We start from the raw sequence: 26,771 nt of genomic DNA, 5'->3' as shown, positions 1-26,771 counted from the left end.
AGCACACAGTGTGCTAGTGTTCGTGCTGTCTGCTGCCAGCGGTGGTCTGCCCTCCACACTCGCTGCTGCTCGGCTCTGTGTCGTTTAGAATCACCTTCAACCTGTCGTTTGTCAACACCTGGCTGCCTTTGGACAAGGACGGTGAGAAAACCCTCATTTTGGCATGATTTATAATCAGGTGAAGTTTTGCGTCTCTGAAATAGCTCCTAAAACGTGTAACCGTTAAGCTAGCTACTGCTTGGAGGTGTGCTGATGCGTTCAGGCTCCACTTATCTTTGTAAAAACGGACTTCTTAATGTAGCTCACATGTGATGGTTATCCAACGAGCTGCGTGTCTGAATTTTCAGTTAGTAAGAAGGTATGCTGGTATATAGCGGTGTTTTAGATGCAGTCTGTCACATTTGATACATTAAATATAATAACGTACGCTTAAAACTTAATTAAACCACTTAAACATAACTTAATTCAGCTCCTATGCATTATTCTCCTTATAAAATTTTAACAAAGAGGTTGTATTTTGACAGCTCTAGCCCAACGTTTTCCTTTATTCCTACAGCTTCAGTTCATTCATCTTTTTTCCTCCTTGTGTTTTTTTTACTCCTCTGAATGGACGGTGTAAACTCAGACCTGTATTTATAAAAGCAGAGTTATCTCTGTCCTAAACCCCCTAAATGAAGCAGTATAGGCTCAGCATTCCCCCTATAGTAAAGGCTGAAGGACACCTCACGCCCCTTTGTCCACCACGTGGGTTATGTAAGTTGCATTGTGTCATGTATGATGCAGGTACTGTACAAAACGTACCCATACGTGACACTGACATGTCTTGGGGGTTATCTAAGCTTTCACCTGAAATTCGTGCAAGTGCAGAAACACCAATTCAGTGATCACGTGCAGCCTCATTATACCTGGGCTGGTGATCCTATCCACATGGCTTAGAGGTAATATGATACCATGGCATCAAGCCTATGATGTAACTCAGAGTAACATTTGTTTTGCTGTCTTACAGTTTGTCAACAAATCATGTCTGCACCTAGAATGTGTCCAAATAATAGGATAAAATGGCTTTAAGAAATGAGGTCTCCTTGAATGTTTTCTGGCTTTTGGGGATAAAATGATCAATGAAGGACTAGAACTATCGCCTGGTGGTTACAGGCCTCTGTGAGGGTAATAATTGCAGGCCAGTGCAAATGGTGAGTCAAGAGCTTGGCTGGTTTTTAACCTTGACCCTTAACCTCCACAATATAGGAAGTTTATTCTTGAGTCAGAGTGAATATTTGAACAAAAGTTGAAGAATATCTCCCTAAGTGTTTTTCGAAAAATCACCTTCACAAGCAATGTATGAAGTAGGAATGGGCGGTAATGTTCTGGGGTTTTAAAAAATAGCCGCAGTATTGCTTTAATTACCATCTTGAAGACGGAGCTGTGTAATGAGCTCATGTTTTTAATAAATGCCTTAAGAGTGTGTGTCCAAATCCACCAGCAGCGTCACTGTTTGTGTGTGAAGATGCTCTAAATGTGATAAATGAAATTCCTCCAGTGCTTTCAGCCAAACAACAAATGTGTATTTATACCAGAACATGAATACCTGCATGTGATGCACCATGGCCTTGCATGGAGCTGTCTCTTTATTGAATGAATGACTTTAATTTAGACAAAATAGACCTAAAAAACAAAGCAAAACTTTTACATCCCTATCCCTTACTCACTTTTCTACTTTCAACTTCAGCTATTAAGTAAATCCTCAGATGTCCTAGATCTTCTCAAAAGTCTAATCCGTGGCAGTGTGAGTTAAAAACGTTGTAGTAATTCTTCCTTTTTTGTGTAAATCAGTGGTGAGAGATGATGCAGTTTAGACCAGGGGTTCTCAACCTTGGGGTCGGGACCCCATTGGGGGCCCTGAGACACTGAGAGGGGGTCGCCAGATGCCTTAAACAAAACTAAGAACATTTTTTGATTACACTGTTGCCACTTTACACCAATTTTTCCAAATTTTAACCAATTTTTATCACTTTCTCCCACCAATTTTGCCAATTTTAACACATTTTTGCAGGTTAAAACCCATTGTTTGTCAATTTTAACCCTTTCCACAACTTTTTTTTCTGCCTGTTTTTGTCACTTGTAAACCAAATCTTGCCACTCTCCACCTATTTTTTGGCTCTGTTGACACATTGACATTGTCTTGCCACTATAAACCTCTTTTACCACTTTTAAAGCCACATTTCACAATTTGATATGCCAATTTTTGCCAGTTTATATCCATTTTTATGTCATTTCACTAAATTTGCACCTATTTTAACCACTTTAATCCTTTTCAGCCACTTTTGAATCCCCTTTCACCATTTAATATGCCCATTGTTACGGCTTTAACCTATTTTTGCCATTTTTTGGTTGTTTTTTGCCACTTTTATCTAATTTCTGCTACTTTTAAAATCCAGTTTCACCACCTTTCCCACCATTTTTTGCCATTATTAACCCATTTTAGGTATTTTTAACGTATTTTAATTCTGTTTATAATAAAATGATTTACATTTTTAAGAGGGATACTTACTACACAAATGAATTAAAATTTGTTTCTTTGATAAGAGTGGTTATTATTCAGGTTAAATATAAAACACCACAACAACTTTACAAAGGACCATGATTTTGCTGGCCCCCAGTTTGGCTGGGCCCCAGAAACCTCTCCCATGTTCCCCCCTTATGTGCGGCCTGTCTGCACATGACTGGTCTTGAATGTGCATGGCTGTGTCCAGCCACCGTCAGGTACAGTGGGGGTCCCCAGTCTCTTACACCTCTATTTTGGGGGTCGCGGGCTGAAAAGGTTGAGAACCCCTGGTTTAGACTATTGATAACCGTACGTGCTGCAGCGACAGAGTGAAGCCCCACTAAACCATCAACAGTTTTTAAAAACGTTCAAACTTATCTTTACCCGTTTATGTAAAATGAAGATGAAGTGCCTGTTGGTTATTTAAAGCTCTAAAGCACGGGTGTCAAACTCAAGGCCGGGGGGCCAAATCCGGCCCGCAGGATCATATCATATTTGTATTCTAACTGGCCCACCAGTGTGAGCTCTGCAGATTTCCTCCAGTTTAAGTTGTTAAGCCATAAAAATCTAAAAGTAGAGAGTAAGAAAGATTTAATAAAAAGTCAAGAATGTTGGGACAGAAAAAAATTGTCTTTTTATTTCATATTTTCAATTTTACATCTCAAGATTACGACTCAAACTTATTATTTGGCTTTTCATTTCATACTTTGACCTTTTCAACTCATAATTTTGACTTTATATGTCACATTTTTATCTTTTAGATTCCCAATTTTAAATTTTAAGTCATATTTTGACCTTTTCAACTCCTTACTTTGGCTTTTTAATCCAAAATTTTGGCCTTTAAAAACATGATTTCAGTTTTTTTCTTATGAGTTGATATTTTAAATGAATAATTTTTACTTTTTATATCATATTTTGACCTTTAAGACTCTCAATTTTGAATTTAAATCATATTTTTAACTTTCAAGTCATCATTTTGAATTCTAGCTCATATTTTGACATTTTCAACCTCTAATTTTGGCTTTTTAATCCCATATTTTGAACTATCAGACTCACTATTAAAATTTTTAAGTCATATTTTGACTTTTAAACTAATAATTTCAATTTGATCTCATATTTTCACCTTTCAGACTTATGATTTCAACCTTCTCTGCATACATTTGCTCTTTGAAAAAACTACTTTTCTATTTTTAACATTGTGTTCTGATCTTTTGAACTTATAAATATGATTTTTTATTTCATATTTGAGCCTTTAAACTTAACATTTTTACTTTTTTGAATTTCCAAATGATTAAACAGTGTTTTTTTATATTTTATTACTGGTGAAAATGAGCTTGACAGTTTATGGTTAAATGTTGACCCTGTCAGGCCCTCAGGTTAGACCTGAATCCCGAATCCGGCCCCTGCTGTGCTTGAGTTTGACACCCCTGGTCTAAAGTAGTCTGTAACTCCTAATAAACATCCCGTACAGTGGACTCAAGGCATGATGGAGTTGTGCATAGCTTAAATGAATAGTTAGGGCCCATCATTTTTATGGGCATAGAGCGGAGAGGACAAAGCAGATGGTCTATTCCAGGGGTGTCCAAACTATGGTCCTTTTGGGTGGCCCGCATCAAATTCTAAAAACAAACATCTTAACAAGAAGAATTTGTTAAAGTAGGGTTTGTTTGTTTTTTTTACTAAACTGGGACAACTCTGTACGTGGTAAAAATATTGGCAATTAAAGTAATATCTTTTTTTCGAACTCCCTGATGACTTTCGGCAGCAAATAGCAGGACCAATAATATTCCAGGGGCTAAGTCAGTGGTAGCTAGGGCCAAAAAATGCCCCCTGAAATCTAATCCGCATCCTGGAAAAACCTGACACTGATTGTCTGTTTTCCTTGTCAGCCATTAAATAGCCAGCTATAGCACGCTGTTGGCCAATCGCTCCCATGCTCTCATTTAAACTGCTCTTGCCTCTCTACGCTCTGTAACTCTCTCTGCGAGCTGCTCTTGCAACCCTCCTCCACCCAAGCTCCTCCTTTATTCTGCTTCTGACTTGGTTAATGTCATACACCTCGCCTTGTGGATATCGAAGTGGCCCCAACATCCTTATATATTTCTGTATGTAAGTTTGGACACCCCTGGTCTATTCTAATGTAACTCAGTTTCCCTGTGAAGTCTGAAGCTTTAACTATAAATCCCTTCCAGCGCCCCAGTAATCACGGTCTTTTTGACACAAAGCGTTTTTTTATTTTTTATTTTTTGGAAGGGTTGAATAAAACGCCTGCAGAGGTGCACGCTTAGCTCGCTTTGCCTGTGCTTGCACGCTCAGGTGTCTGCATAATGTTGTTTTTAAACACCTGGAAGCAATAACATATTCCCGCATAAATGGAAGGAAGAGACAGTAACAGTCTATTTTTTATGGTTACGGTCACACAATACCAACTTACCCTTATTGTGAATTCAAAATGCGAGAAAAGAAAACAACGACAGAGTGAGAAAGTTTGCTACTGCCACTGTACATCCAATAGATGGGTCACAGTAGCTACCAACATGGCAGATCTCCCAGAAAGCATTGCAGCATGACGACATGATCCCAAACCCTACTAGTTTTTCAGCCGGATTGGACTTTTTTTCCAACATTGGAGAAAAATCCCTTAAAGCGTTGTTGGTATATCAACTTCCCAACAACGGCCTAAACAGTGGTGTAGAGATAAACCAGGGTGAACCAGATAACGAAGCTTTTAGTCAAAGATCTGTGCATGTAGTTAATGTATTTATCATTACACCAGCTTTAGTGAGAGATTGGTGGTTATCCCAGCTTGTTCTCCCATGCTCTGGCTCTGTGTCTTCAATCTCGCACTGCATGTGTGACCTTTAACCTTTACATGAGTGTTACAGTAGGTCAGCTGTAGGTACCTGTTTGTTCTCCACTTCTTTTCTCAGTTTTATAACCGAGGAAAACAAAGTTACTAGGGTTCCATAATCAATTTGCATATGGTTGAACTGTATCAAATCTGATTGGACTGAATCGTTCAGTACTTTAACGAGTCGTCGGTGAATCACATCGTAGCCGGTGAATTGAGGTTCCAATCAGACCGTCGTGGGTAGGAGGGATCCACGCCCCCACCCCCACCCAAACAGACAGACGACCTGAAAACACACTGACTCCAGTCTGCTGGTGCAGAGTAGTGCTGGGCAGTTAATCAAGTTTTAATTTCAATCGTGCTTTTGTCCTCCCACAGTGGTGTAAACCAGAAATGGATCAAAGTTGTATCTCTTTGTATTTGGCACCAGAATGATGAGTCAGCTAAACTTACTGTTTACATTTACATTTTTTTCATCATTTCAGACCCACAATCCCAGTCAAAAGCTCAGTCTGAATAAAAAGTAGAGTATTACTAGAGAATCTCCAACAATATTTGCTTTCAGCTCGGAGCAAGAGGAAGGAACTTCAGAGGAAATTTAATTTTAAGCACCAGTTTGCATGGATGACTTTAAAGCAGATGTGTGTTTCTGTGTTTCAAACTGTGGACCAGTGAGGGACACAGGAGGGGATTTTCATTCCTGTCCCATCCCACTCCCACAGAAATAATCCCGTCCTGTCCCAATCCCAAACCAGAGTAAAACACTCCCACTCCCCTTCTTTGTTTTTTACTCCTGTTGCATCCTGCTCATTTGAATGGTTGAATATCCACCCAAACATGGCTTCTAATGTTGTATTTAGCGTGCTTGAGAATTGCTTCCTTTAAACAACATTTACGGTTTGCACTGTTGGAGGAAGTGTTGGCTGCAGCAGTGCTGTTTCCGGTGTGGGAAGTGTAGTTCGTTGGCTCACTGGAAGAAACTACAAGAAAAATGGCTGCCAAGCGTAGTCAGTATGTGGTGCATCTGTCCATTTTCTGCTATAAAAACCTAACCAAATGGATGTAAAAACTGCATGTGCATATTTATGTATGAAACGGGTTGATTGTTATGGTGGTTCCCACTCACCCTCCCAATCTATGATCTCATAATGGAATCCCTATCTCCCCGGAATCCTAGAATTCCATGACCCATGGGAATCTTGAAGAAATGTCAGCCTCTACTGGGAACTTTTTCACAGCTTTAGGGAACTTTCTGGATTTCTTAAACTTAATAGATCCTCCTCTTGCTTCTTTGTCCTCAGGTGAGACGTCCAGCTTTACCTGTATGTGCCTGAGAGTCTGACCCACGTCTGTTCGATGGCTACCTCAGGCTCCACCTCTTCTGCCTCCACCTCCACCGCCGTGCCTGAGGGTTTCCATTATGAAACCAAGTTTATCGTGCTCAACTACCTGGGAATGCTGCCTGTTGGTAGATCACAGGCTCAAACAACAACTCAAGGTGAGAAGAGAGGATGAAAATCACTGTCTGTCATTTTAACCCGGTAACACACAGAATATTCCACCACCGGGGTGTTCTGAATCAAACAACAGCAAAAGATGATAGAAGGTAGCCTGATGTTGGCTTGTGTTCGATATATCGCTGCTCTCTGTGGCTGAGTATGTGTGATAAATGTTTTATAGTCTTACCTGGCTGTGAATCAGATTTTCCTTAGGGGACTATAAAGATGACGTTGGAGCTTCTCCACCCCTCATAAAACAAACTGCCAAATAGAAGTTTGTTGTGAAGATGAATGAAACTGTTTTAGTCAGTGTGCTGTGCTATCCACTATTGTTTCACTATCCTCGCTATGGCTAGCTAACTTTTACTCTAAAGTTCAGACCAGAGATTCACAACAAGACAAGCCGCAACTCACATCTGTTTGTGACAGGCTGCTCTGCAATATCCTACATGCCCAGAGTCAGGCCACTGTATTATGACAACCCTACTGCCCACCTGGACGGTACCCTATGCCAGTGGTTCCCAACCTTTTATCCTTTGAGCCCTCCCTTCACATATCCAAGAGTTGTGGCCCCCCATGACCCACACGAAAAAGAAAGTGACTTATTGCTGTCAAAACTACACATTAATTGGAATTGTTTCCACAAAATAGCTAGAAACACAAGTGTTATTACCAGAAGACTTTTGGATGAACCATTCTTGCATTTTATCATAATTTTAGATCATTTAAGACGGACCCACTGAAACCTCTGGTGCCCCCCTAAGGTGGTCCTGGACCCCAGGTTGGGAACCAAGGCCCTAGGCCGTGCTTACTCGCCACATCCACCCCTTACTCGGGCCTAAAGGTGTGGACTTTATTTTTTTAACTGTTTATTTTCCCATGCCCCTGGTAGTATGCAAGGACATCCAGAACACTTCTGGGGTTGTGTCGGTCCTTCTTCCTGCCTGGTGGTGCTTTAGGCGGGCTTACTCACCACATCTGTGCCCTACTTTAGCCTCAATTTTGGCCCAAACATGCTTAAAAGCTCTGCACAGTCCTTCAGGTATAAAATAGAATATTCTATTGTGAAAAAAAATGTGTTTGCAGGATCTCAAAGTTTGAAGACAAACATCTGAAGAGAAAATAGAGCTGAGGTTGCAGTTGCTGGTTTAAAACAGAGCAAACTGCAGTGACATGTCTAAAAACTCTGTGTTTAAAGTTGAATATTTTTGTCCAGTGAAGTTGTGGTGATAAATCTGATGGTGTGGTGATTATTTGGACTTAGATGTAGACTAAAACAGACTCATAGAGTCTGAGAGATGTGCTCAAACACAGACAGGAAGTAGAGGAGGAACATGCCTTCTGCTTGACCCCTGACTCAATCTGTGGCAACATTTTATACACAACCAGTCTCCATATTTTCACTTTTGGGGATTTTTGTGAGTTTTAACAGCATTGGTAGAAGGAAATGACAGTTTGGACATGCCCTTTTTTAACTGTAGAAGTTAGGGTTTTTTGAGAACTGTTGGAAATATCTGAGGTAATGGAAGTAGTCAACTTAAAGAACCCAAAGACAAAGTGCAAATAATCCAGAGATTGTACCTGTTAAGTAAGCTTTGAGTATGTCTCTTCATGTGCCCGTACCCTGAAGTACCCTGAGCACACGGCTCTTTATTGCGTTCTCCAGTCAAGGACAGCGTCTGTCAGGGCTCTTCATTTTCAGCAGTGTGGGACACATGTGAAGGCAAACGTCAGTCTCAGTGAATTCACGCTGCACACAAATAGATCTGTGTGCACATACACTCATGGCAGCAACAGCAAATATTCAGGGTGTGTGTTTGCAGGTTTCCACCTGTTCACTGGCTCAGTTTAGCCTTGCTTAGTCATGACGGTGTGAACATCCAAACGTGACTCTTTATGAGAGGAAATGAGCAGAGCCCAAATTAAATTCTTTCTTTGGTGTCCACAGCAGCTCCAGGCTCCTGGAGGTCTGTTTCTGATTTGTTCTTCATGTGTCTGTCACACCAAACAGACTCAAAACAGGGCTGATATGAAACTGTTCCAATGCCAGATTTATTCAGTTTATAAACAACCACGTTTTAGAAAAGTTGGGATGTTGTGCCAAATATAAATGGTTAGATTTTGGTTAAAAGTCTGATTGATGACCTGTATTATTTAAAAAGGAGAAAAAAGTATGAAGGTCTTGAAAATTTGTCAGCATTAAAAATCAAACAGTATCTATACCTGTTTGATAACCGCACAAAGCAGACGGATTGGCTGTATTTAAAGTCTGTCATCAAGCTGATGCATTGTTCCCTGGTCAGAGAATAACTGATAACTAACCAATCAGAGTCATTTGAGGAGGAACAGGTGGTTGTGACAGGCGTGGTTTACTTTTACTGCAACCATGTAAACAATAGCAGCTGGTAGGGTTGGGCAACAGGGCCTAAAAAATGTTTACTTTGAGAAAAAAATAATGTTAACATTTAAATGCATAGTCAAGTGTTCAAAGACCCTTTCTCCTCCTAAAACAAACCTGTGATAGCTTTTCAACTCATGCATGAGCATTCATAATCATTAGGGCACCATAAACTTTGGGAAATTTTTATTTGGATAATGACCTTTTGTGAAGAGCTTTGACTTAAAACCCATTCCTCTGATTGTCAGAGGGGGCAGAACCCATCCTAAAGTCAGCCTCAGCCCCAGTTCAGACCAAAGATTTGTGACGCGACGGTTTTAGAATGTCACTGGTGTGAGTCGCAGCAGTCTGAACTGAGCCGTCAAATCAAGCCGTCTGATGTAGTCGCCTAACCTGACACACCAGATGGATTTGTTTCACACATCCATCTGGAAAAGCTTCAATAGGAAACGTTTGAGAAAAGGCAGAGGATTTGAAAAAAATACTCAGGGTGTGATTGGATGAACGTTCTGTCTGTCACATCTCCACGGGCCAAACAGAGCAACAAAACACGTGACGTAGCAGCTATTGAGCGGCGCTTGCGCTGCTACCAAGGATTAACGTGAGATATGGCGACTGTAGACATGTTAGTACTGGACTTTTGTCGTTTTTGAAAAGAAAACAACTCACTGCTGATCTTTGTTCTTCTTTTCATGAAGACATGTCATCAAGTTCTGATAAAGCTGGCGCTTTAGCAGCATCCACGCTAAGCTCTTCCTCCATAATTGCACCAGCTCTTGCTGCTGCTTGTTTACGTCACGACACTGCCATGCCTGAAAATACTGCCCCTCGTCACTGATTGGTCCTGTCACTGGCTAACCAGGCCCCAACGGTTCAGATGGGAGCTTAACAAGATGGATTCGCCAGTGAAAAACAAGGAAATAGGCGTATCCATCTGCTTTGCAAGGTTAGTAGTCGCCTGGGATTCAGCCTTTCAAGTCGCAGAGAGCTGGACTTAGAATGCTGCAAGCAGATAAATGTGAAAAGGGAAATATAGTATAGTTTTGAAAGGCTGTAAACACCAACTCCGTCAGATAGTCATGCTATTAGTTCTAGAAATAATCTCTCTTTTCTCATCAATCATCTTGCTAACCACTTTTCACCACCATTGCAGCGTGGCGGTGAAATTTCACAGCTCATACAAACACAAAAATGCTTTGCTAGATCAGTCTGTTTGGTGCAGGCCCTTCCTTCCCCCACATATTGTCTCTTGGGCCTTCTCGTGCCTTTATTGGATAGAGGAGGACAGTGGATAGACTCGGAAACAGGGGTGAGAGTCGGGGTGAGACATGCAGCAAAGGGCCACGAGCTGGATTCGAACCCGGGCCGCCCGTGTACATGGTGCCCGCCTTAAACCACTCAACCATCGGCGCGCCCCTCTTTTCAGCTCTTTAATAAAAGTAAAAACCCCCCAAATATATCTTAAAGACGTCTTAAACCTGGTTTTTGACAACTTTGATTTCTAAGAATGTTCAATACTGCATGTATTACAATAATAGAACCTCCCTTTTTCAATGAGTGATAGATCTGCAGTCATATTTTTATCCAGGAGCTACCTAAAGTGAAGGCAGTGATGGTCTCTAATGGATCCAAACCACATCTTCATCTAAAGTGCACCAAATGTTGCCAAAGTGCTTTTGCATCTCAGGCAGTGTGAAGGAGTTTACTAACATTATACTAACAAACAAGAAATTAAACCAAATTTGTCATCTCAGAGTATTTACAATTTGAATTTTATTTGTATCATATTTACATTTAAAATGTTGTTGTCCCAACAGCCCTAACGTCCCGTCTCTTTCTTTGCCGTGTGCATTCTTGAAATGGGCGGAGAATGGCAGAGGAGTGGCTGATCCCTGCTTTCCGCTTGACCCGGTCCAATTTCTGACAGCCTGTCATGTGTAATCACCGCAGGATTACTCACACGCCGGCGGACCAATACAAAATAGTCGTCCGGCCGGCTGTCTGGCTCGATGCTGAAACAGCATCCAGGCCCAGAAAAACCAACAGTGATCCTCAGAGAGTTCATGTATGAGCTGCAGGGGCACAAACAGAGCAGAAAGAAGCCTGCTCTCTGGGTCAAACTCTTTCCTGTGTGCGTTGTATCAGTGCGCCTTTGAATCATAAAGAATAGAAGTAAAAAGTCAGGAGGGTTTCCCTTATTTTGGCTGCACTAGTCAGCTGTTTTCAGACTGAGCTAATGGAGTCTAGGGCTGGGAAATGTGGAGATTTGATCATTTTGAAACACATGGGATTCAAGAGGATACACAACCTCAGTTTATGGAAATGTTATTGTACTACTTAAACGGTGTACAGGAGTTTTTCTACAAATTCTATAAATAATAAAGAAGAATTGTCTGGAGAAGGGGGTCTAGGACGTCTGTTGTTATTGCCCTGGAGTCAAACAGATTCCTGTGTGGTTTTATTTTTAACTTTAATCTGATCCAAGTTTATCATTCTGGTATTGTGACAGTCTTTTTCTCTTTTAAAGGTTCATTTATGGGGGTTTTTAATGCAGGAGGACAGTGGTGAGGCTCTTAAATGGAGATAAGAGAATGGGGAGACACGTGGGAACGGAGCCACAGGCCAGACTCAACCTGGGACTGCCTGTATGCATAGGGCCCATCCTAACTGCCAGGCCATCTTCCCCCCCCCATTATTTTTTTCTTGTAAAAATCCAGGCCCATGTTGCCCATCCCTGATGGAGTCTGTATCAAAATAATAATGGGGCATGCATGGAGTGAGTAAACAGTGAAGACTGTCTCTTTCTCATGAACAAATTAATATATATTTATAACAAAAATAGAGACCATATTTAGGAAACCTCCCATGTGACTCTCAGTCAGACCAGTGAGGAAGCCTCTGTCAGGTTTTACCCCTTGCGTGTTCCATTTTGCCCCCAGCGGTGCAGACTGAATCTTGTTAATAATTTACATACCTTGTGTGCACGCGATGAAAGAGCGCCATTCAAATTTTTCTCCTGGTTTGAGTTCAGCAGATCTCTGAAGGAGAGAATGACCTGAAAAGAAAGGGCGCTGTGTCTTCAGCTGCTCCTGGATTTCAGCTGCACATCAGAAATTCAACAGTATGATATATAACACATTTCTGGGTTCATGATAGGATTTTTAAAAATATAATTTAACACTTTTTAATTATGAAATTTGTAGAAAATTTCATATTTTTGTTATTTATATCAATTTGTTGACCATATGCTAAATATCCCACATGTTGTTTTTCATTTTTGTAAATAATCCAATTTTATTATGGGGTGGTATGGTTAATACTAACACAACTACTTTTTTTTTTTTTTTTTTTCTTTAAGCAGACACTTTTATCAAAAGCAGCGCCCATTCAAGAGATTGAAATTGAGTTCTCTTATAAGTTCTGGTATTTAGAATAACATAGCATGGCACCATGCCCCAAATACATACAGGAATATAATCTAAATAACAGGAACTATACAGCACCATTCACAACAAATGCACCAACACACAGTCTATTCAGCGCCATCCACAGTATACATTTATTTTCTCAACTTTTTTCAACATTGTGCAACATAATCCAAGTTTTATTGTGTATTTGAAGAGTTGGGTCATTGAGTCCGGTTCTAACATGTTAATTACCAGCAGTCCTTAATATGCTGCTGCATGAGGAAATCTCTAACTAGTTTGGATGAGCAGGTTCAGATCTGCTTCCTTGGGTATGATAATAATATGACTTTTGTGTCTTGTTCAATTTGTAATTTTTTCCCCTTGTCCGTTACCTACTGACGTCTAAAACTCTCACTCTGAAACGTTAAAAACAAATCCTAATGAGCGCCATTGGCTGGTGATTACACTGTGCTTTGATTAGATATTCTGTTCAGAGAAATGTTTCTAAAGAGTAGGAGAGAGTTTAATGTGATGTGCTTATCTTGTGCAGGAGAAGTCCAGACTGAGAGAGAGAGGACAACAGCGATAAAAGGGCAGATAGAAGAAGAACTGAGACAACTGGAAGATGAAATCGCTGCCTGTAAGTAGACACACTCACAAAGCTACAGTGTTCCTTAGTAGGAGTTATTCCACCATCATGTTTTTAAATTTGAAGGACAAAACACCAATCTTGCTGTGAATCCTTCATCTTTTCCTCGTCTTACTTGGTGTCCATGCACATAATAAGATTCCAGGAGTCCCTGTTGACGATGTTAAATATGAAGTGTATGCTTAAACAGAGAAATTGGGTTCAGTAGTTGAGTTAAAGGCTGCTCTCTTTGCTCATTATGACGGGAACTTTCTGTTGGTTTGCTGAATTTAAAGTGAGTACGGTGTTTAACAAACTCAAACAAACTGTTGGAAATCTTTTTTTTTTGTCAATTATTTCCCCCCTTTAATAATAATAATTGGTATTGTATTTTATATCGTTGGAAAGCCTGATTAGTCGCCTTTACAAGGAGGTATAACTTGTAAGAATGTGCACTTTTGGAATGAGAAACACAGCTAAACATGTGGGTAGCGCTCCAAAAAATGTGCCAAAATCCTCTGCAGTATCCTCCTGTTGGTATTCACTCTTGTTTTAAACTTGATTGCTGTCATGTGTGTGCCAGTCACAGGCACCTGATTGGCAGCACTTATGTGTCTTGAGTCCTGCAACTTTGTTGAGTTTATGTCTGCTCCAATTATCAACATGCTGTGTTTGTCCCTTCAGGATAACCCATAAATTCCCCCAGATACCTTTCGGTCTGTCTCCACTCCAGCATGTTAACGGAGCAGAAAGGTTTCAGTTTTAGTCAATGAAAGAGCTTCCACCACCCGCTGCACTGCATCTCTGCTCTGTCAGATATCCAGCAGTCCGGTTAATATCTGGTTACATATCAGAATGAAATATTCTCTGTTGACGCCAGACGAATACCAGACCGTGTTTCCTTTCGCTACATTGGCAAAACGTCATGATGGGGCGTAGCAGAGCCCATAGTCAGAGGAGCAAGAGGAAGCACATTTCTTTATAAAGGGTTACTGACCCGTGGTAGAAGCACAAAAATCCACATGAAAGGACAAAACAGAGGCAAATCCAAGCAAGTTCCTCCTACTCCTGCAGTTCAGATCAACAGCTTCACGTGTGTTTGTTATGTTTTATCACTTTAGTAGTTTCTACTATGACCAGGTGTGATTCTGTAACTTCCGTGAAACTCCTCGGTCTCACGAGTCTAGCAGTCCAGTGGTGCTGCTCTGTGCTGCACTGCAAACGCAGTCAGTGGGTGTTGATGGACAGCAGGGCAAGCCGTAAAACTGCAGCGCAGCCGTGATGGAGTGGAGCATGCCCAGTGGAAGTCCAGGGCAAGGCCCATGCATTAGAAAAACATGAAACTGGTATTCTGGTATGCAGAGTGGAAGCATATTTTGGTGTCAGCCCTGGCATCATTTCCAAACTTAGGACTAAGTTCCGTTATGTGTTGTTTTTTTCCTTACTACTGTTGGAGAGTGCAATCATCCAATCCACCAAGCAACTCAGAACAAGAGTGAATACCAACAGGAGAATATTGCAGGGGATTTTGGTACGTTTTTTGGGGGTGCTGCCCACATATTTAGCTGTATTGCTTATTCCACCAATGCACCACCCTGACAAGTTATACCTTTTTGTACAGGTGGCTAAATAGGCCTTCCTACGGTAAAAAATACAAGTTCAACTGGTGATACTGAAGAGGAGAAATAATTGACTGAAATGGCGTTTCCAAACTTTTTTGTAAGAGTTTAGTAGGTGTTCTAAGTCTTCGCATTTTTACTCATCGCTCGATTCAGTTTTATTTGATTCAACATCATGATGCATTAAAATTGGTAGCACCCATAATATTCTATATTACTGAACCTCTGTAGCCAGAAAATCTTTAATCTTTCAGCAATGGTTTTGTTCTGTCCCATCTACTAAAACAGAGTAGATGTAGTCAAGTCAGTGCCACATGAATAAATGCACCAGTAGTTCCCAGGATGTGACGCACTTTAATACAGATAACTCAGAAACTTCCAGAACAGACTTTTGAAAACCTTTAGTCACTTTTTGTAGTGTGAAGAGAATATTTATCTGCTTTTTTTTAGTTGTCACCTTTTTAAAAATGTCTAAAAGGTTATATCTGGAAAATCCAACTACGCTTTCTGAGTAGATTTTATAGGATTCTCCTGTCTTTGTTGAGTCACATGAACTTTTTCTTTATTTGTAGTGGTAATAAGAATAACAAGCATGACTGCCTGTGTGAGACTTGACTCTGTCCCATTGTCTGTGGGGGGGTTTTTCAGCCGTTTCCACGTCAGGCTTCGACCAGCACACGTCACCGGTGTTTAACCCCACAAACCCCGAGACCTCTATCGAAGACTGCCTCGCTGCGGTGGGAGACCGGGTCGCCCGAGAGCTCGACACACAGCTGGCATCAGCCGTACACACACTCCTCGCAGGGTTAGTATGCAGCTCTAGGACTTCATAAAGCTCTTCATGCCAGTGAAGCTTCTAGTTTGATATGAGACACCCTGCTGCATTATGGGTCTCCTAACAGAAAAGGTCCAAATGAAACTGAAAGTTCTCAGAGTGGCAGAAATACAGAGCTCTTTTCGGTGACTCCATGTTCACTCTTGATAATATTTACTCTGTATTTATTCAGTCTAAGGCCGCAGGCTCAGAGTAACAATCAGAACGATAAAGTCACTGTTGACTTTACGCACATTTTTTTCTCAGTGAACTCTTAAACTTTGAGACTCCAAACCTATGCTCTGAAAAGACAGAACTACTGAACCGTAGCCCGTCTACTGTGGATAAGTGGACATCCTGGTCTTTAATAATGTGCAGAAATATATTGTATTTTCTGGGCCAATGCTGACTGTTAGCTTATGAGACAAATGATCAAAATTTGGAGCCGACATGCATTTAACCCACTTGCACCTAAAGCCACCTTCAAAAACACCCTCTAAAACCCAAGTTTTGCTAAAAACACTCTAAAAAGTGATACTCAACGTGTGGCTCGGAAGCCACATGTGGCTCTTTCGAGATTATTTCTGGATCTTTTATGTCTTAAATATTATTCCCCCTGAAAACCTTAAAAAGGGACACTTTTTTGCCCTTTTTTACCATTTTTTGCCACTCTTCACCTATTAGAGCTACCTTTTGCTATTAAATACCACTTTTTCCTATTTTTCTACCCATTTTTGCCACTTTTACTCAATTTTTTACCCATTTAAGCTTCCTTTTGCCATTTAATACCTCTTGCTTCCTTTTTTTGCCCCTTTGCCACTCTTGACTGTTTTTGCATATTGTAGTCACTTTTCACTTTCACACTTTTACAGCCATTTTTGCCACATGTAACTCATTTCTGTCACTACTCAACCATTTTTTGCTATATTCTGTCCCTTTTTTCACATTTTTTCCCCATTTTTGCCCCTTTTCCTCCATTTTTGCTGCTTTTAGACCATTTTTTGCCACCTTTAACTTATTTCTATTGCTACTTCAAGCTGCAACACTGCTCTAAAACCTAAGTTTTGCTTTAAACAACCTCTAAAAACCAGAAAACTGCACAGTATTTTAGTACTTACTAAAATCCATATTTCTCAGTCCTGGAAGCAGATAGGTGCATGAAATAAAATTAACTTTAAAGGCTGAAATCCCCAGATTTAACTGAATAATTCAGCTTGTAATATAAAGTTAACTTGCATTTTTTTTAAGGTCATGAATAGCCTTGGTCAGTGGGTCCCTGGTCACATCATAATCTAGGCTAGTGATAATAAACTGGAGGCCCCGGGGGCCACATCAGGCCCCCCACAGTTTCCTATCCAGCCTCCAGAGGATTATTACATACAGAGAATTCGAGAAAATATGACATGCTATCAAAGTCTAAAGAAATCCTTCAATCTAGCAGCTTATCAGTCAAGAAGCACACCAGTATTTCTGTAACTTGGCACGGTAAACACACACTTCTTATTGTTCTTTTGATTAAAGTTGCAGTTTTTGCAGTAATTTTCCACATAAGGCTCTTTAAAAGTGTAGTATCTCTCCTCTGAGAATCTTCACCGATCTGTTTCCTGCACGTGTTTTTGGTCAGTCACAACTCAGCATACTAGCATCAAACTGAGTGATAAACATCAAGAGAGCTACAGAAAGATGAAGTTAAAATATCTCAATCGCCCCCTTGTGGCTGGCTGCAGTATAGGTGATAGGGACTGATTTCATTGTTAAAGGATTAATGTTCCATTCATTTTGGAAGGAAATAATATTTTTTAACAAGAATACTTTAATTAGAAGAAAATATTGATTTTATTTCATATCCGGCCCCGACAGTATCAGTCAAGAAAAAGCCAGCCTTTGTGAAAATGGAGTTGATGACCCCTGATCTAGGCCGTTGCCACTGATGTTCTTCAGCCATCGTCTTTGTCACTGCTCAACTTTTAAAACTTTAACCATCATTTTTCCATATTGGGAGGCTAGAGAAGCTAAAACCAAAGCATTTTTCTATCCCATGCGCTTTCCAGCATGCATTTTATTAAATCGCATTGCAGTTTGTTGGTCACTTGTCTTAAACACGATAAAATCCTCCAAAGCGCATCATTGCACCAGGTCTTAGGGGCTGAAGCACAGCAGCATCTCATCTGGTATAATTGTGTTAAAGTAAAAATGAGCCATTAGTTTCTGTTATAATTATGTTAGAGTTACTCATGTAATGGGATGTAAACAGGTCATTCAAAACGGGACAGCTACAGCTGCAAATGAAAGTGTTGCAGTGGAAAAACCCTAACATCACCAAGAAAATAGAAAATAACTATAATTAACACATGTATCATCTGTGTAAAAAAGGACAGGGAGTAAATAAACAATTAGCCCAACAGGCAGGAGAGAAAATACAGATAAAGATAAACAGCAAAATATGAAATAATCAATCTCTGTGCCCCTGTTCTAAATGGATGAAGTTTGGCTTTTTTGGTGCTGCTAATCATTAAAATAACAGAGCTACATTTTATCAGATCAAACGTCTTGCTGCGGTTAGAAGCAGAGTCCAGAATCTTGTTGGCACATATTCCAGCACAGAATCTCAGTTTAATGAAAGTTAAATTGATAATCTGGGTATGAAATGCCTTCTTACAGTTATTCTCATGTATTTCCTAAACTGCTTCCTCATGTGCAGCTCATGTTTGATTCTAGTGATGATGTTTTTTGTCTGCAGGCCTCTGGACTACCAGAGATTCAAAGACACAACACTAGAGCTCTCTTCACACACACAGGGAGGCTGGAGTAAGGTGAGCTGGTCACCTGTTTGATTTGTCCTTCCTCATTGTCAAACATGAGGTCTTCTGACATCTTCTGAAAGCCACACCTTTCCTCTTCCTCACCCTCACCTCCCCCTTCTCTCTCTTCCTCTCTCTCCCTCTCTCCAGGTGTTAGCACCTTTGGTGTTACTCCAGGCTTTACAAGATGAGGGGCAGTCGCTGACGACTCTGTTAGACTTCGGGGTTCGATTCCTGGAGGAGGATGAAGCTGGCTTCATCATTCAGCAGGGAGGATGGGTGAGTTTTTTATAGTTTGCTAAGGGGGATGAGGCTTTTAGATTGTCGTATCTCCAATCTTTGAGCCCATCTCTAATCATCTGATGAGGACTTGGCTTTCTGAGAGCGACAGGAAAGTTAATGAGTGTTCAGTGATTTATGGCAGTGAAAAATGATAAAAGGGTCAGATTTTCAGAAGTCTGAGGAGAAACTTAAACAAAAGCCTAAGATTGAAGCTGATGCACAACATTTGTTTTCAGACACAGCGCTGGAAAAGTTTAAAAAAATGCAAAAATATATTTTTTCTGGTTCTCTTTGCAGGCTTGTGTTTGACTGAAACCATGATTTTTAGTGTTACTGCACAACACATTTTTCCACACTTTGAAAAAAATTATAAAAAATTATAGTCATTTAGGCCTTTATTTGTGCCATGCTCACAGTAGATTGTAGATCTCAGATTAGCCAGATGAGGGCGTTAGTGAGCTGATATTTCTTACCCTTAAGTATCCAGTATGACCACATCACCACACGGGATTAAAATGACCATCATACTGTTTGATGGTAAATCCTCAGCAGATTATCTTTATAAATAACCTGAAGCTCTTTAATTAAATATGGCTTATATAAGTTTTCTACATCTCTCCTGTCAGCCCGGGTCTGAAGCTTCATGTAATCCATTAAACATCATTCTGTTCAGGAACTCTCAGCTCAACGTTTAAGACAATAACGTGATTGTGTTCCTGTTACACAACATGTTTCTGTTTTCCTGTGTAGTTACGATAAAAGTTTTATAACATGAACTCTGATCATGTTAAAGTAATCTCTGCTCTTCATCTGAACAAGTTTGCACTCATACTGTGGTCACAGGTGAGAACACTTTAAAGGAGACAATCAGACAAATGAGGAAAAGGTGAAATATTTCTATGTTGTCATGATTTCTCCACAGCCTCTCTCTTATGAAATGCTTGGTTTTGTACAGGGGACCTTAACAAAAAAAATTTCACTAAATGCTGAAAAGATTTTCCTTCACTAAAATAAAAAAATCACTGAACTGCAAAAGCATGTTGAGAAACTTTTCACTGAATGCAAAAATCACTTAAAGAGCCATAAAAACATGAAATGAAATACCAAAAACTAAATAAAACACAGAGTAAAATAACTTCCTGAAACAGAAAGGTTTCTAAATGCATAAATAGATTTTTCATAAGAAACAAAAATTTGAATATAAAAAAAGATTTCATGCAACACAAAAATATTAAAGAAATAGAAAAATGTTTTGTGAACTATAAAAGTATCCCATGAAACAAAAATAAAACAACACCATCAATACATTTCATAATTCATGAAAAGATTTTCTATAACATAAAACTAGGGATGTGCATGATATCATTGGTATAGCTGTTGGAGTAGATCCTAGTTTAAAGTTATCAACCTTTATTTAAACCTCATTGGGGTCTTCCTTATTAACAGTGATGTCAAGTTACAAAATTAAAAAAAATAAAATTACAATTATTAGCACAAATAAAGATTTTACTCAGAGAAAAATACACAAACTTAAGTGAAATAATTGTAAATAACTGACTCAGACTGTCTCAGTGTCGGTCTTCAGTGTGTTGTTAAAGATTTCTCATATTTGGAGCACAAAACTTAAAGCAGGTTTTCCAAGTTCAGAGTAAACCAACTGGACATGAAGCTTTAGATCAGGGGTGTCAAACTCAATCACAGGAGGGGCCAAAATCTGAATTAAGGTCTAACCTGAGGGTCCACTTGGGTTTAACCAGTCAACCTCATTTTCAGCAGTAATAAATTATGGGGGAAAAATTAGCACTGATGATGAATGATTTTAAGATTTAAAAAGTCAAAAGGAAAAGTTAAAAGGCTCAAAATTTGAGAAAAAAGTCAAACTTATTAGTTCAAGAGTTCAAAACACAAAATTAGATGTTTAAATAATGATTTTAAAAGGCAAATATATAAAAAAGAAAAGTCAAAATAATGTTTTTAAGACAAAAATATGACTTAAAATATAAAAGATTGCACCTAAAAGGTCAAAAAATGAGATGAAGGTGGAAATAATAAAGTGAAAAGGTCAAAACATTAGATTAAAAGTCAAAATTATCAGGTCGTGGAGATGGTCGACTGGTTTAAGGCGTGCCACATGTACGTAGGCAGCCCGGGTTCAAATCCGGCCTGTGGCCCTTTTACCGCATGTCACTCCCTACTCTCATCCCTGTTTCCAAGTCTATCCGCTGTCCTTCTCTCTATAATAAAGGCATGAAAAGGCCCGAATATAAATCTTTAAAATAAAAAAAAGTCAAAATTATAAACTGAAAAGGTCAAAATATGAGATAAAAAGGCAAAATTATGAGAGAAAAAGCCTAAATTATTAGTTAAAGTCAAATTTTTAAGCTGAAAAGTTCAAAATATGAGACAGAAAGTCAAAATAATAAGTGTATGGTCAAAATAAGAAATAAAGGTCATTTAATAGATTGAAGTCATAATTGTGTAATGCAAAAATGAAAATATGAAATTAAAACAAATGAATTTCTTTTATGGGAGGAAATCTGCAGACTTCATGTGTAAGAGCCAGTTATAATAAGAAAATGATCTGATCGTGTGGGCGGGGTGTAACTGTACCACGGGCCGGATTTGGCCCCCAGGCCTCGAGTTTGACACCCGTGCCTTAGACAGTCAGTAAATAAAAAACAAAATAAATCATCTGAAAAAAGCAATAAAATACCTCCTAAGACTCAAACATTTTTATGAAAAGCACACAAACTTAGTTAACTGAAACAAACATATTAGAAACATATTTTTAGGGACCGTTTTATGAAAAAAAAGAAAGAACACTAATCGTTTACGTAACAAAAAACAAAAATGGGAAAAGATAATTAATGAAAAAAAACAAAACAAAACTATTTCATTGAAGGAAAAAAAAAAACTTTGAATGTAACAAAAAAATTATAAAACAACATTAAATGACAAATGAAAAATTTAGGAAACCAAAGACAAACTGAAATGTTTTTGTTTCCTTTAACTTTTGTTTCAGGAAAAATTGTTGCCAACATCAATTTTTTTTTTCCATAAAATACTTTTTTCCCATGAAAGTTATGTGCATAAAACACTTTTGTGTTGTGTGAAATATTTTTACTTTTCACAACATGCTTTTGCATTTATTGTTTCATAGTTTTATTCACTTCATTAAATGGTTTTGCATTTTACTAAAATGTTTCTTATGTTTTGTTCAATTTTTTTGGTTTCTATGTTTACTGAAGGAATCCTGAAACATCTTTTTGTGTTTTTTAATTGTAATTTTATTTTGAAAAGCTAGATATTACAATTTCCATTGCATATAACATTTACACCTCTATGGACCGTCTTGGATTCTCTTTAATCCAATTTATTTATCATCAGGCCATCCTTCTCCTGTGTGAAATAAGGATGTATGGTTACAAAAATAATAATTCTTTCACATTTATTATATTTGTTAAACACTCAGTTATGCCAACGCATAAACAACAGAATCCTCATGAATTTTCAGAGATCAAAATTTTTGGCATTTTATTTTATTTTTTTTGCATTCATTGAAACTTTTTTGCAGTTGACCTTCAGGGCCTCCGTAGTTAGACAATGCTGTGAATAGAGAAAGTGGAACAGTTCATCACAGATGGTTCTCTATGAACCAGGTCATGCTGATAGAGGCTGACGTGACTTGCTAACCACAGCTCTGGTCGCCATTACCTCATCATTATGACGCTTTACCCGGCCCGCTGTCGTGCAGTTTAACGTGAACTCCAAACAAAGCGACATTATGACCGCGTGTTACGTCATAGAGGATGAACGGATGAAAGGCTGGCAGGATTGGCGTATGAGGGAGGAGGAGAGAGGGATTGCATGGTGATAGAGAGGGAGGGAATATGAAGGAGGGAGGGGTGTGGGAGGAAAGGGGCTGGGCATGGTGAGGCAGCGAGAGCTAAAGGGAAATCTTTGACAGCTGTCGGCGTTCACACTTCTCTTCAGCTGGTCCGCGTCCATCTCCAGGTTTAGTCTGCTCAGGTGAAGCTCTGAGGACTTCGTACAGAGGTAGGAGGTTTTTCTGTGGATGTAGAGCGACCTCGAGTGAGTTCACTGGTGTGGATGGGTGCGTGCGAGTGTTTCCTCTGAGAGCGTTCAGCAGTGACAACTCAGCAGTCGTGTAGCTCTTCAGTTCTTGTCATTGTGGAGCACGCCAACATGCTGCACAGAATCTTCTTAATTTAACATCTGCTTTCGTGCAAAAAAAATCCAATGCATTTATCGACTACAACGACCAAAGATATATCTTACACGCCTGATCACAGATTATTTTTCTTTGTCAGACTGTTAAAAATCAGACATTGTGTTCTTCTCACCTCCTCAGAAAATTGTTGTGACTGTGGCTCAAGTGACACCCGACATTAGCTGAGGGTGCCCCTCGTAACGCCTTTTGTTACTTACATGAGAACACAATAAGGATGATGATGACCCTAATGTGATGCACACTTCATTTGGCAGGAACAAAAAGTGAAGCCCTCAGACAGCACAGCCTGGGGCCCCTAGGAGGGATGGGGGACTTTATTTCAGGGTTACGGGGGGGGGGCAAAAAATGGCGTCCACTACGGCTGAGCAGTGTTGAGAGAAAGTGATAGTAATTATTTTGGACTTTAAGGCCAGCTTTATCTTCAGCCTGCAGGATATGAGTGAAAATGTGATATGCAGAATGTGATGTGCAATACTTTTCATCAGTATCATGGTAAGGGTTAAATGTGTGGTTATTCATAACAGTTCAAGTTAAAGTTGTATGCAGCATGTTTCCTTCCAATCCAGAATATTGCGCATTTATTAACCCCTAGACTAGACTCTTCAACCCTTAAATTCCACATACTCCATCCGTGCAGCAATCTGCATGGGGGGAAGCCTTTACCTTTCTAGTCGGTCTTTGCACTTTCACAGCACACGTTCTGGTCTCCTAGGAGGCTGCTGCCAAAATGCATCAGTCCTCGTAGAGCAGGTCGACCCCGACAGGAACAAGAATGCAGGGTCAAAACTTAAAATACAGCACAATGCATGGACTCCCGTCCCAACTGTAAATCTCATCACTATATCAACTTTACAACACAACCAGGGGCACAAGCCTTTGGTCATCAGTCGGTCAGAGGGTCACAGAGGGAACGCGACACCACGGACAAAGAGATGTGAATTTTTGAGGTGGAAATCCAGAGGATTTGATTGCCATTGCTCAACCTTTTCTAGAAGACATTAACCTTTATTTTTCTACCATACTAGCCTACAGTAGAAGGAAACAAAAAATCACAGAATAATATCAAAATGAACAGCAAAAGAACCTCAAGGAGGCAAAAATACATTCTGTTCATGTGCTGCTCTGACATTGGACTTGTTATTGCTGATCTCGCTCAGATATGCCATGCTGCAGAAATGCATCCAGAAATTTGATTCAGTTAATCGATATAATTTAGATTATCACTGTGGAATTTAGTGTTTGATTTTTTTGTTTATGAGATCAAGAAGAGAATTAAAGTCTGACAGAGTGGGAGTCTGTTTTAACGTTTTACGTTCACCGTCAATAAAGTTTATATCAGACTGATCTTTAAGGAGCATCAGGTCTGATCTTTGTGATATGATTTCAGTATTTTCTGAACAATGTGGGAAAATAATTCAGTTGTGATTTTTTATACCCCAACATTGCACTTGTGATTTAATATACAATTATATTTTAAGTTCCTCATCCTATGTATATTTCAACAATCACAAGAAATTCATCATTCTATATTATGACCACCATAATATTAGATTATTAAACTAATTTTGATTTAAAAAAAAAAACATACAAAAATGAAGGATTTTTGTAAACTGTTCTTAAAAAATGACTTGAATGTTTACATGATGTGTAGGAAATAAAATTCCTGCTGCAAAAACGTTTTAAACTGGTATTTTTGGCGGTCAGAGAAATGTCGTACCTTCTGTGATTTGAAAATTGCAGCAGACCATACTGTGATGTAATCTAATTTTTATTAATTGCCCAACCCTAATTACTCCCAAAATAATCATTGTAGTTGCAGAACACTCTGTAAAAGGATCAGTGTTCTATGATTTCAATCTAAATTTGAAGGCAGATTTTCATCGTCGCGGGGGCATATCTTGTGTGGAGGCTTGTTGCAGATGATTGTTTGTCCCAATAATCCTCAGGTGTGTGAGGTCAACACGATCACTAAAATGCTCCAAATAGCATCATTCCAGCCAGGATTTCATCCTGATTCTTCTCCTTGTTTTATGATTTTTGCTGCAGCTTTAACACATGAGGACAGCCTGGGATGTAGGGACAGCAAGCCCAGGATATCGATGTTGATTTCTATTCCAAAGTCACGTTTGATCATGCTAATTAGCACTGTAAGGTCATGGGCAGGTCAGCAGGTCTGACGGTCTGGCTGAGAATCATCTAGAGTGTGGCCAGCCTAAATAAAATACAGATTTCACAATCAGATGAAATAGTGACACTTGGAATAACTAATAAATACATTTATGATAAAACATTATGCGGGTAGAAAGAGTCAGACTGCAGGTTTCTCTTCATGTTCAGGTGTTTGTGGTCACAAACATACTGAGACCAAACACATAATGTGGACATTTTATTAAAATAAATACAGTGCATATTTATGCAGATACAGTCAGCTGTGTAAGCAGACTGACAGCTGATTGATGATCAGCTGACACCATCATCACCAACTGATGTTTCTTCATTCAGCACTGCAGAGGAAAAGGCGTCTCACGTTTCTTAAAACATATTTCCTCTGCTGCATTTCTTCAAGTCTCTCCATACGCCTCTGGTGGGTGGTACTAAGACTTAAAAAGACTGAAGTTAGAGACCCAACTTAGGAGGTATGAGAAGCAGTTAAGATCAACTTTAAAAAGACATAGAAGAAGAGCTGAGGTGGACCTTAAGCCCCCTGACAAAAAGCTACAACACGCTGGTTTGTAGTCACATCAGCCACGGCCCTTATTATGCAAAACTACGATCCTTATTTAAACCAAAACAGACAAGATAAAAAAAAAAACACATTCACCCCTTGTACTGTGTTTTCCCACAAAGACATGAACTATTCTCTCCAGGCTGTAAACATGTTTATATCTGCTGTTAAAAAAAGAAAAAAACTTTATAACATGGGGTGTGGATGTGACGGCCTTTGCAAAAAGCCTCTGTTCTTAAGGAGCTGCAGCATTTTACACTTCTGCATTGGCTTCATTTTAAAAAATCTAGCTATAATCTGTTTTAAGGGGCGAGAGAGTACTAAAACAAGGGTTAGAGAAGTTAGGAATGGGACTGAGCCTTACTTTCAAGGTAGCTGATAGATTGCCTGAGTTTCATCTGACTGCATGTTGAGTGAAAAATGTTTACATACAATATTTTTTCTTATGTTCTGAGATAAATTCAGACTTTTGAAATGTGTTTATTGTGAAAGCTTGTTTTGCTATAACAGTAAGATTGTGATTTATTGTGCAGCCCTAGCTTCCACACAGACAAAGCTACAATAAAAGATTTTATGCTTTCATTAAAGGTGGCTGCTCTGGGTCTCTCCCTCCTGTCCTCCGTCTGTCAGTCCTTCTGTTTGCGTGCCGTTCCCCTCTCGCTCCCCTTGACTCCCCTGACAACTGTCCTTCAGAGTCCAACAGTAAAAACTGCTGCGTGAGTTTGCACAACAGCCATTTCAGATTACTGTCCTTGTGAGAGTGACGTAATGTGACTCCTGTGGTTTCAAAGAGGCACCTGACCTCTCTGCACAGACAAAGATAATAAAGACTCGCATTATTTTACTGCTGTTCTCTGATAGTCAAAGCAGCATATCTTTAAAGACACTAAAGCAGCGGCGCTCAACCTTCCCCTACTCAGGAGCTACATTTAAATAATTTTTACAGGAACCAC

At 39.4% G+C, this 26,771-nt stretch overlaps 1 protein-coding gene across 1 annotated transcript in view; it reads left to right on the top strand.

Moving 5' to 3' along the window:
• The window catches only part of bcl2l13 (BCL2 like 13), a 38,439-nt gene continuing 11,668 nt past the window's right edge, over positions 1–26,771 (top strand). The window contains exons 1-6 of the mRNA XM_041796779.1: positions 1–141; positions 6,695–6,891; positions 13,248–13,337; positions 15,593–15,749; positions 18,499–18,571; positions 18,710–18,838. Coding sequence (XP_041652713.1) covers positions 6,750–6,891; positions 13,248–13,337; positions 15,593–15,749; positions 18,499–18,571; positions 18,710–18,838 — 591 coding nt within the window. The 5' untranslated portion in view covers positions 1–141; positions 6,695–6,749. The remainder of the gene's footprint in view (positions 142–6,694; positions 6,892–13,247; positions 13,338–15,592; positions 15,750–18,498; positions 18,572–18,709; positions 18,839–26,771) is intronic.

Source organism: Cheilinus undulatus, linkage group 9 (genome assembly GCF_018320785.1).
Source record: "Cheilinus undulatus linkage group 9, ASM1832078v1, whole genome shotgun sequence".
Taxonomy (NCBI): domain Eukaryota; kingdom Metazoa; phylum Chordata; class Actinopteri; order Labriformes; family Labridae; genus Cheilinus; species Cheilinus undulatus.
This window is presented reverse-complemented; position numbering and strand designations above follow the sequence as displayed.